Source organism: Topomyia yanbarensis, chromosome 2 (assembly GCF_030247195.1).
Source record: "Topomyia yanbarensis strain Yona2022 chromosome 2, ASM3024719v1, whole genome shotgun sequence".
NCBI classification, from domain to species: domain Eukaryota; kingdom Metazoa; phylum Arthropoda; class Insecta; order Diptera; family Culicidae; genus Topomyia; species Topomyia yanbarensis.
Window position 1 is genome coordinate 444,172,798 of NC_080671.1, and position 12,936 is coordinate 444,185,733.

At 36.8% G+C, this 12,936-nt stretch overlaps 1 protein-coding gene across 1 annotated transcript; it reads left to right on the top strand.

Annotated features, from left to right (window-relative positions):
• The first annotated feature begins 2,188 nt into the window (after nucleotides 1-2,188).
• Nucleotides 2,189-3,407, top strand: LOC131682101 (uncharacterized). The gene is made up of 2 exons (XM_058963313.1): nucleotides 2,189-3,026; nucleotides 3,091-3,407. Exons 1-2 carry the CDS (start codon nucleotides 2,193-2,195, stop codon nucleotides 3,394-3,396), a joined length of 1,140 nt encoding a protein of 379 aa, XP_058819296.1. The 5' UTR covers nucleotides 2,189-2,192; the 3' UTR covers nucleotides 3,397-3,407.
• The last annotated feature ends 9,529 nt before the right edge of the window (nucleotides 3,408-12,936 follow it).

A 12,936-nucleotide genomic window follows, 5' to 3' on the forward strand; every position in this document is an offset into this window, starting at 1 on the left:
ATTGTTGTTCCCTGGACATATTTAGTTTTTGTTGTGATTATAGTTCATGATTTGGGACTATACAGCCGATAGTCGAAAGATGACCATGATTTCAATTTCAAGAGCCTATTCGCGATTCTTGTGATTTCTCATCACGTTATTATGCTATCTTATTCATGAGTTCACTATCGAATTTTCTGTCAGACTAGCGGGATTAAAATTCATGATTTCAGGATCTTATACTACGTTCACACTACGAGTTAAAACGTTTTTAACGCTATCTTTTTCTTGTTGCTAATTATTATAACATGTTTTAACTCTGTAGTTTGAACATAGTATTAGTCGCGATTTTTGTAATTTCTATTCACGTTATTGTGATATTTTAGTTATGAGTAGAGTGATTCATGTTCATGATTTTAGGATCTAAGTCACGATTTTTGTAACTGCTGTTCATGTTATCGTTCATAATTTCAGGAACTTAATCATGATTTTCGTAATTTCTGTTCATGTTATCGTAATGGTTTATTTTTAAACTTACTTCAAAATTTGACACGAAGAGTAATATGACAAATGTTCATGATATCAGCAGTTTTACCATAGTATTCGTAAATTCTCTTCGCCTAATTTTGATCCATTACTTTTTGGTTACTATCGGTTTGTTTATTGAGAATAACGTGACAATATGAACTGGATCATAAAAATTTGACTGATTCGCGATATCTTGTTCTGTGAATTAGATCACACTATCTGGGATTCTCAGCGCAGTTTTCGTTTTCTATCCAGACATCACCATCAACCTTATCAAACGAATAACGATGTTCGAGGTCCTAATAGTTTTTTTATATCTAAAGCTCGTGTCTATTTCTATGATCGCTAGCAGCTGGACATTTCATAAAACAATGCATGGAATAAAAATGATTCCACGAATAATTCTCCAAATTTTGTGAAATAGTTCATGGGAAAATTTCATTACCTTGTTGCATGAAATTGTAAATGATTAGCGATATCTTCTAAATATCACCAACGCGCAAAATAGATTGCAAATCATGTACTAGGCATCATGAACCAGTTCACGAATACATGAATAATATTTTATGATTTCGTGAACTATTTCACAAAAATTATCGTGAGTTGTGACTTATGATAGGTATCACGAATACAAGAATTATATTTCATGATTTCGTGAACTATTTCACGAGCACGGATATTGGATCGTACCTAATATAATAAAGATCATGAATTCCCAAGTAACCAAAAGTTCGGATAAGAGGGCATTTTTTGGCTTAAGCAGCTAAGAAGAAGTTCTCGAATAGCATTCTAAGCAGCCCAGTTTTTAAGTAATTATACACACTTTAAAGTTCCCATTATACATGCGAACAGCCTTCTAAAGAGCTTAGAAGGAGAACTCTGAAGTTCATATGGGAACTGTAAATAAACTCGGGCCAATGCGTAGCTTCTGGATAGCGTTCTATGCACCTTAAACAGACACTTCTAAGAAATAAGGCGCATAAAAAACATCTTTCATATCTTCCACTGTACAATGAAGGAGACCCAACATATTCTAGTACTTATGCTCCCACAATCCTATCCCACCTTTCCCGTTCCAGATTGCTGGTGTGTTATGTATGTATACAATTAGGATTTTTTTAAATATTAATTAAGTTGAAGAAAATTCACCTGCATGAAGACTTGAACCCGGAACAGTTGCGTGGAAACCAATCCTCGAACCACTACGCCATCTGAAATATAGATCGGTGATGCGTTGTTCGCCTACACATTATTTCACCACAGTTGAGTGCAGAATCCGCAGTGAAATTCAATACGTCTGTCACTTGAAGCGCTGGAAATTCCCAAACGTCAATCTGAATGTGGATGGATCGTTTTCAGCGTAACTGAAGCTTTTTTTTCAAACAGGTAATATTATTAATTTGTGAGAATATTTCATGTAACTACATTAGTAATATTTAGTTCAAGATATGCCGTTCACCGTTGTGCAGACTGTAGACGCCAGAGGGAGGAAAGAGCTTTCGATTGTCCCTGACCAATGGGTTGATTCGTCTACTAGAGGTGATATTTTAATGTGGCCAAATGGGACCACCGTTTCCGAACAAGAAAAGCTGGTTCGAGATGAAAAATCTTGGTACAAGTCCAAATGTCATGTAAAACGTGTAAATATCTTATCTTATGATCAAGCTGTTCAAATCGTAGATGAGATGTCGGGCGATTCATCATCGGATTTTAGTGTTATTGCTCGAAAAAAGAAAAAAATCAGTAAAACGCGCCCCAAAAATTTTCAAGCGATGCTTAATCTGGACCCTGTTGTGTCATCAGCAATTTCAGGCACAAAAAAAGATGCATTCATGATAACGATTCCGGAAAACTGGCCCCTAGAAGTAACGCCTCCTACAATGACCCAAGGAACTAAAATAGTTGCGCCCACTATGTCAAGCAATACAAATCCGAAAAACGCACAGAAAAAATCTAACCTGAAATTTATGGCACCGCTTCCGAAACCAGCTGTTGTGTTTAAAAACTCAGAAGCAGGCAATCGTGTGGCTTCGGAAAGTTCTGTTACACAATATCCACCATCTGAGCCCATTGCTCTAAATGTATCTAGCACGTCCATGTCACAATCGCTTATCCCCGTGGCTACTGCAACATTGCAGCCAATTAATTTACCGCCTTCACCACATTTTGACCAACCGTATATTGAGTTTGACCCTAATGAGCTGCCGGAAGCAATTACACTAACGTCAAACTCATCACCTGCTTCTGAACTTTCAATGCTGCAATGCTTGACCTATATGCAGCAATTTATTGATTTGCAACACAAGTCTGATGCCATGATAACTACCCGAATTATGTCTCTGGAGAAACGAATCGCACACCTGTCAACCCAAATCGAGTTCGTCATGGATGCCATCCAATGTGGCCAACAACCGTCAGCAGAAGTGTTCCAATCATACAAGTTCGACATAATTAACGATGCTAGAAAACTAGCAGATTTTGAAAATAACCTCGAAGATTCTACATTCAAACACGATTTTGTATGTGTTGTTTAGACTTTTTATTTATTCATAAATGTTAGTTATTTTTTTTTATCAATTATAGATGCGGTGGCTTCGGATTAATGTCAACGGCGATTGCGCAGATAATCGGATGATCTGTGCACTTGATTTAATCATGAGTAAGCAATTTCAAACAGAGTGCACATGGACAGGCGCTAGTCGCAAAGGTCCAAAGATAGCATTGATGGTACACCGACAAACACTTAAAGTTTTCGAAGAGATAGGTACTTGTGATACCGAAATAGTAACACAACAGAAGTTGGCAAACTTTTTCATGAAAAAGTTGAAAAATGCTAACAAAAGATTAAAAGCTTCTGGCCAACGTCAGTTCACGTCATGTCATTGCTAATCAAAAGAATAAACCTGGAAGAGACAACTCAGAAGATCGGGTTAATCAAGGTATATGTAATATACAGAACAAAGATAGTGACCAAGTCGATATTTGTCCATCTGAACTTGTCATCCCGCTATTAGAACCACTTGTATGCAACGACAACACTCTGGGTGAAGATGAGGCAGTACCTAGAATTCATTCCACCCAGATGACTTCGAATGCGCACACTGGTAATATTGAATTTAGCTTCAAAAAGGCTGTTTCGAATAAAAAGGCACTACCCGCTTTCAACGGCAATGGCGAATCTTTCAACGACAATGGTCAAGCAGATGACAATGCACTACCCGAAGACGACCCAGAGCCTAGGGACGATTTTCTATCTGAGGACGATGACTGGGCTAACGAAAATGCGTTTTTCGACACTAACACTAGATCAGACGATAGCACTGGATCAGAAGACTCAGTTTAAACCAGATAATCTTTCAGTTAACAACAAAAACAATCATTCCTTTCCACATATATATATATGTATGGTTTATTATTCATATTCATGATACCTTTTTATCTATTCAAGTGTGTGTAGTAGTGGAATAAACACATGATCATTAACAGACATGACTGCGACTATTTTGCATTTAATATCTTCACATGCAAATTGAAACTCATTTGCGGATAAACTATGTATATTTCCTGTGAATACGTGCAGCACAGATGATTCCACAGGATCTGAGAAGAAATTTCTTTTTTCTTCGAGAATTTTTCCAAAAATAATAATTTTGGGTGATTTTAAAACATTTACAAACCGAACAACTTGATTGTTGTTTGCCAAGAACCACCCATTTCTGTACAGTGTACTCAAGATAAATCCATCTTTCACATGGACTCTTATGGAATCCCCTGATGTGGTTATTGACGGATACTTCCGTATTCTTGATGGTTGCATCCTGTAGTATTCATGTGAGTCCACTTCCGATAATCTGTTGATAACTTGTTCAAGGCTCTTCCACCCACTGCGAATCAAGTGTTTCATTCGTTGTAGTCCATTCTCGAAAGGATATGCCGCAAACGTGCTTAATGGACCGAAAACTTCCACCTCATCTACAATATGTTGAAGGTTATGTAAATTACTAGTGATAAATTGTTCTCCATAAATGGTCATAAAATCTGATAAAAATGTTTCTAGCATCTTTCTAGCCACATGCCAGTTTGCTCTATATGTATTTGATGACAGCATAGTTATGGAGCAAAAAAATAGAAGGAAATGTTGATAGGCAACGTCTGGGAGATATTGTTTCAACACAACAATGCTTGAATAGTGCAAAAAGTTACTGAATTCCGTTCCTTTCCAATGTGAAAGATAATCTAATCCACGTGGTTTGCGATGAATTTCAGACGGTAATTGAATACTACATAACATAGTTGAGAAATCGGAAATTTTCTGGGAAGATAACTTCGTGTCAAATCCAAGGGAGCCATCTCTCCATCCATTAAGCAAACGTTTCATAACCCCTAAATCAATTAGGTGAAACCTGTCTCCAACAATAACATCTTGGATTAAATCCATATTTGGAACATCGAGAAGAGGAGTGACAGTCTTATGATGACGATCATATGAATGCATTCGAAATTCACGGTCGGTTCGTTTAGCACTATTTAATGAAGTGAATACAACAGTCCGAGATTCATATGAATATTCTCCTTCACATACGCACTTCAAACATCCATTTTTTGAATTAAATCCGAAAACGCCTGAAAATTTAAATGAGAGTAAGGAAAACATGAAGGGAAATTTGTGTTAAACCTTTAATGAATGCACGTGCTGGTGCATCGCATATGAAACATCTCAAATGGACTGTTATATAGTGACCTTTTACGGAAATTCCTTGAGTCAGCACATTCCTTAGTTCGTTTACGAATGGCCGCAAAAATTCTTCTGAACTCTCAGGCTTCGAAGAACCAAAAAATATAGCAATGGTCATTGGTTTAGCTTCAGGAATCTCGTAAATATTGAATAAAATTGGCCAAAATTGAGATTTGCTGCTCTTGTAAATTGGGATTCCATCGATGTTTATGTTTATGGAAATGCAGAGTGGATGTTCTAAATTGCTGAAATAAATTTTTTAAATATTATACAATCTTAATTAAAAAAATTAGTCAATTTACCGAAAAAAATCGACCAAGCAATTACGAAGTCCATTGTACCAATATTGACCACCTTGAATGTCAACTATACTCGCCGTTGCGTTTCGAGATGTTTTCAAAAGAGTTCTTTCAGAACGAGGTAATTGTTTTCCATCGGTCTTCCTTCTTATGATGTCCATGATCAAATTAATTGACTCGTGAGTTTGATTCGTTTTAAGTGCCCAAAATCTGATGCATTCTGGTAGGCTCATATCGTCGATTTCATCATAATGTAGAAGATCATCATAATCACCACAGGTTACAGATTCTCCGTCAGCATTTGTGAACCCAATGGTAAGATCTTCCTGATCGCTATCCTCGTCGAAATTGGAGATGTGCTGTGGAGACAGTCTCCCGGAAGGTAGTTCACCAGGGCTTACAGGTTTCTTTAATATTATAGTTGTAGCGTTTACTATTCCGTCTGTACCTGACGATTGTTGGTGAGCGCTTTTGAGAGATGCTATCAAATATATGAAATGCTCAGCAATACGGAAGAAAACATCAATAAAAACCATTAAGTACCTGTTAGAGTTGATCGGTTCTCCTCAGCCCATTTAGCAAGTAATTTCTTACGACGGTAATAAAATAGTCCATTTTTTTTAACCTTCTTCGAAAAATCCATATTTACGGCAGCTTAAAAATACTTTATTATAAAACGCAGCATGCAGTTACTTTTCCACTATTATACCGATCACGGTTGGTTTTATTTTATTTGAGGAAATTTGCAATCACAACAAATTCAACTGCATAGAGCATTGTATGATGACGTCATCAAAGCAAAAATTGACAGTTCGGCGCACTTGTTTACAATGTGTAGAAGCGACTCCATCCTTGTTTCTTGTACTGTGGTAGAATAAAAAATTGTCTAAGTCAGCGTGTAAACAAGTTCTCTGAACTGTCAAAAGAGAGAGAGGTTAACCGTATTAATGCAATGTTCTATGACCGATGCGTGGTGTACTCAGTCATGGAACGGACTGGACAATAAGCGAAAAATACTGCGTTTTAGTATAATCTTTGATATAGGTATGAATAATGAAATGGATATTACGAGAAATGTTAGAATTTTATTTGTACACATCATATTACACCTGACTGATTTGATTAAAACTAAATTTTTTGTTGTTTAATTATGTACGGCATTCGGTGCATATATGCGTTTGTAATTTAGAAAATAAAGGTGAAGCAACACCCTAAAGCTGAGTTACTTATTTGGTTTCATTTCTTAATTGATCGGTTAGCGTAATGGTAGCATGCCTCTTTTACGATGGCAAGTTCATGGGTTCAAATCCCAATGGAACATTTTTTTTTCATTATTTTTTTTAATTTGTATTATTTGGGGCATCCTTTTAGAAGCATTAATGAAATATTCACGCTTAATTTTCAAAATTTTGTAGTAAAACGTTTCTGGAGTTGCTAAAAGTTCGTAAATAGAATTTTTGTGTACTTCTTGCAATGAGGTTGCTAGGAGTTCAACATGGAACTTCTCGTGCACTTTCAAGTTGCTAAAAAGACATGCACGATCCTCGATACGAACTTGAGGTTGATAACAGTTACCACCTGAATCTTTCGTGTACTTGTTGTTGCCAAAAGCGTCGCGTGTACTTCTAAGCAGCAAGAAAGTTCCTACAGCACTCAAAACGAGCTTGTTGTGAACTTGAAAGTCGATTTTTCGATTAAATGCAGAACTCTTGGTTGCTTGGGTTAGTTCGAGTATTGAATGGATTCATGAATAAAATTTTGAATTTCGTGAAATAGTTCACGAGAACATATCCAGAATATTTTGATTTTGTGAGCTAAGGCTCCTATATCTATGAAAATCATCATGAGCCAACCTTTGGTTTTATGAATAATGTTCATAAACTTGTGAACTAGTTCGCGTACTGAAAGTCGGATTAGAAATTGCTTGGCGGAAAACCGTGACACAAAACAGAAACAAATAGTTCCACTAAAATAAGCGTTATTCGGGCGTTACTGAAGGGAAATTGAGCATATTTTCATAACGTAAAAACATGATTGTTCCAGGATTAATAGCACTCTTTTCACGATTTTGGGAACAATTTTTTTTTCCGTCTAGCTTGGATAAATGAGGAAGGCACAATTGCACCACTAGGTGGATTAAAACAGGTTTTTTACAATTATATAGCAAAACAAAATATATGAATTCGAGCGGTTCAATTAAGATCGACAAAACATTACGTGAGTAAGATGAGTGATAGTCCATTAGCGAATTCGAAACCGAAATGGTTATAAATAATTTGTTGCACAAGAAAATATATTCTTCATTATCTCTATAAATGTTTACAGTATATCATATCTACCAGCCAGCCTCTGAAAAATACCGTTATTTCTCCTGAACCACCCAAAATATTATTATTCTCTGAATCTGGGTTTAATTTGCGTTGATATCACATAACTCATCAAGCTACGAAATGCTACTGCTATGTATGGTTGGATTGAAATTTTAAAATTATTCAGGATTTGAAATTTGAATATAAATTAGACCTTATTAGTGGTGCAATAACATGAACTACAGCCGCTCGGTTATGGGCTGTCGAACCTTTTTGTAAAATGAAAATCATGGGTGTCAATTTTCTCGCTCCGAACTATCGCCATGTAATTTGAGGACAGATAAAACTTATATCTAAACCATATATGGTCAGTAAAATCCAATTTAAATTCAAACCAGTAGCAAATTAGATAAACAGCGTAAATATGCCTGCTGCAGATTTGTGTATGAAGCGATTGAATTTCGGGGGTTTGGAATTTTGCGCGCAACAGTTACTCATTAAACTGTTATTCATATGAACATTGAACACATACCCGTGTACCTGTGCTATCGTGGAAATACGAATCAATGTACTTTAATTTTTATTTAGTCCAAATATCAAATAGTGAAGGGTGGCTTGACTTGACAATCGCAAACCTGAGTGAAATAAATTAAATTACAAATACTAATCCAACTAAGCATCGATCCGACTAACTCTGCGGTGACCAGAAGTACCCTACAGCAACCACGTTGTTGAATTTCATCACACTTATCTTTCCACTTCACTGGCAAAATATGAACAGCCCAAATGATTCCTCGCCACGCAGACACGCCTTTTGTGGTTTTTGTGTGGAAAATGGTCTGGCACCCGACCAACCTCCCGAGGTCAAGGTCGTCTGCTGGTTAGAACCATTGAAACATGAACGTGTGTGTCTCTCAGCAAGCGTTGCATATGAGTGATAAAACAGAATGGGTTTCATCATGATAGTTTTCATAATTACCAACTAACTTGCAAGTTATTGATACCAGGCTTTGAGTTTCGTTCCCTCATCTCATTTTATGATGATTAAATTTCAAACAAGAAATACATTTCACAGAATCAACCATTTAAGTACTCAATTAAATTCCTAATTGTTTTACAAATGATTGCTTGTTTGTTACTAGTTCAATTATTCCAGCAAACAGCAACACATTTCACCTAATAACAATTAATTTCCCTATATTTTAGTTGCTATTAAGTTATTAATATCAAGGGGTGAGTTAAATAGCACAAATCGATTTGTGCTTGCCAACGGCAAAGTAGCCTGTGCCGTATGCCATGGTATTGAACATTGGACAAATACTGTCATTGAAAGTGTTTATGTTTCTCCAATTAAAGATGTGAATGTTTGATAAACGGTGTTACGATCAAATATTGGTAAAACAAAAATGTGTGCTAAATCGGTCAAACTTTTTATTCAAAATTTAAATCATATTTCAATTCATACCGAATAAAGAAAAAAAAATTCACTTAAGCATCCTTTATAGCAAATACCACAACTGTCTTTTGCGTCTTCTTCCGCTTGGCGATTGCCCAATTTTATTCTATTGGGGATGAACTTTGGCGTGTCGGAAGGAATCATGTCCTTGGGCACCAACTGGATTTTGTTCGTGGCATACCATGCCATGGCCTTTTCCCGCAAGATGTCAAATCCGGCCAAAACAGAACGAAACAATCCTCTTGCTTGACTGAAGTGTTTCTATATAAACATTAATTTTTGAGTTGATGGTCCCGGTTGAAAGTGCCATAGGAACAGATGGCCTGCCATACAAGATATTTTTTCGCAATTTGAAAATATCTACCACCGTTTCTCTTTCAGTCTACGTATAACATTCTTGTTCAAGAAACTGATTAAAGTCTGCCTGGACGAAGGTTTAATCATCCTGTTCTACGCAGTCAAACTTCGTCAGCATCTTCATGTGCAGCTTACACGATTGTTCTCTGGCTGTTTTGTTTATCGTTACGATTTAGAGTCACCATCTTATTGTTAATCGATAATCCGGTTCGTTTTTCAGCTCGATGTACAGCCTCTGACTTTCGATTTACCCCAATCCAGTCTATCTGCTTGTATACAAACATTTTCCGAACACTTTTATTACGATGGTGTCAGTCGATTTGGCCACATTCAATAATTTCGCAAACTTGGCGAGCAAATAGTTCGGATTTTCGCGATGCGCGAGCAAAATTTACTTTTCATGCTTCTTTTACTTTTCATGCTTCGGAGCCATTTCCATAACTAAAGAGGAAATGACAAAATAAACCAGTAGGCATGATGCTTAACGCATACGTCTTTAAAATAAGGGATGTGTAGGTTTTTTGATGAACGATGGAGAAAAATGCATCAAGTTAAGGTTGACCAATTATTGATCATAACACCCTTTATTGAAACAATTTGTGTTCAGAAGTGAGGATTCACAATCGTTAGAGCAGCGTGTTTTTGTTCGTAGCTTAAGCTGGAATAGTTTTAATTTAATTATGTAATTTATAGTCTTATAAATTTTGTCTCTCCTGCAGTCTCAAAAGCGCTTTTAAAAATGGTCAGCAATTCGGATTCGCAGTAGTTGATTGACTACTTTTCATTACTGTTTCCATGTCGTAAAAGGAGACTGAAAACAGAAGTCCTCAAGTCGAGGTGGTCGTCCGTTCCGAGGACTGAATGTATGTCATGACTAAAATATGCCCGTTGCGCACCGAGTGACGTAAGTCTTACCTTTGCTATGTTAAGCGCATCTCTGACACAGTCGACGTTTGTTTCTTCGCAAATCGTGGGATTCAAATGATAATCATGTCCCTAATACCCATTTCGGGGTTCGCTATAGGCGATTATAAGCCAACTTGTTTGGTATCTTCTAATTACTGTACAATAAGTTATGGTGATGAAATGTCTAGTGCTCTGATCGACCACGGTTAGAGTAGCACAAATTAATCTTCGGCATAAACGTACCACAACTATGAATATATCCCACCTTGTGCTGGAAGGAAAAGCTTTCATAGCTTTGGCTCAAAAACCGTATTTCCATAAAGGAAACTTCTATGCTGCAAAGTTACTCAACCCTGTCTTCGTAGCTTTCAACAAAAATGGCATGACAAATCCACGTCAAATGCCTCGTGCATGTATACTTGTGAAAGGGAGCACGTCGTTTGGCATAAGTTCGTTTGGCATAATTTAATTTGGCTTAACTACCGGTAACACATGCTTTCGCTTGGCATAATGTTCATTTGACATAATACTCGTTTGGCATAATTTGAAATATGGGTCATTCCATGCGAAGTGATCAAGGCACGTGTAATCGACCTTCACGGATTTGAACCAAATTTGGAGGAATTGTTCATCTAGGGCCAATATATGAACACCCAGATTTTTGTGACAATTGAACCACCCCTCGGGCCATGGGAGCACCACCCGTTTTGGCAAATTGCCAAAACCTTTGATTTTCTTTCGATCATATCTCGGATCGGATCGGTTCTATTTACTATAGAATCAAACCGCAAATTAGCTTTTGAAGAAAATTGTTCAAGGAATCTAGAAAAAAATATTTTTTTTTGCCTGCAGTGCTGCCAACTATGCGATTTTTTCAGTTAAATATTAAAAGTTAATTTTTCTCTCAATACATATATTTTAATTTTGAAAATTTTAATGCCATCGCGTTCGTCAGACATTTTTACATAAAAAACACCTATCATCCCAATATAATATGAGCGCATCCTGAGATACACCGATTAGAAGAGAAAAAACCGCAATTTCCCATATAAAATCGCAAGCGCACAACACCAAAAACCAACTTGAGTATTCTGAGAGTTTTTCGTGAAGTAGACGAGAAATGATGAAAAACTACGTTTTTGGTTTGCTTCTAGCAGATCAGGGTCGATTTTTATGACCGTTTGAAGATTTTCTCAATTTTGGCCAATAAAAATGGATTTTTATATGAGAAAATGGGAGTTTTTCCCTTCAAAACGGTATATCTCAGGATGCGCTCATATTATATTGGGATGATAAGTGTTTTTTATGTAAAAATGTCTGAGGAACGCGATGGCATTAAAATTTTCAAAATTAAAATATATGTATTGAGAGAAAAATTCACTTTTAATATTTAACTGAAAAAATCGCATAGTTGGCAGCACTACCGACAAAAAATAATATTTTTTCTAGACTCCTTGAACAATTTTCTTCAAAAGCCAACTTGCGGTTTGATTCTAGAGTAAATAGAACCGGAGATATGATCAAAATAAAATCAAGGGTTTTGGCAATTTGTCAAAACGTGGGGCGCTCCCATGACCCAAGGGGTGGTTCAATTGACACAAAAATTTGGGTTTTTATATATTGGCCCTAGGTGAACAATTCCTCCAAATTTGGCTCAAATTCGTGAAGGTCGATTTCAAGTTTGCATCTTTTTTTTATCACTTCGCGTGGAATGAGCCATATACATTGAAATCTCTGTTATATCAGGCGTTGACGCCTAATGTGGCTACGCCACATTGCTTTACGTATGGTGCTGTCCTACATCGCTCTGCTCCGTCGGACTTAAACTATTTAATAGCCCCTGTGTTTGAGTAACCCGGGCAAACGAGTGGATCATAGGTTTGCTTGTCAAGAGTTGCCGCTTCCGACTGCGGGTCGCCCGGCGGGTACTCTACGGCTTTACACCGCTTCGGATTCTTGGTCTCAGTTACGCGACAAAGCCAAGAGCTATTTGGTATATAGATTCAAAGAACTGCTCATGTTTGAAAGGAGGAATCAACCTCTAAATTTGAGTAAAGTGGGAGAACGAGTGGATCACTAGTTTACTTCAAATTCAAAGAATTGCTCATGTCTGAAAAAAGGAATCAACCCTTATGTTTCGGACAAATATATGTACATATTTGTCAGAAACATAAAGATTGATTCCTTCTTTCAGTCATGAGCTGTTCTTTAAATTTGGGCACCAAATAGCACTCACTGATTCACTTGTTTGCCCGGTTTATCCAAACTTAGGGGTTGGTTTCTTCTTTCAAACATGAGCAGTTATTTGAATTCGCATACCAAATAAGTTTGCAAGCAAACTGTTGAACTGCTCGTTTACCCGGTTTA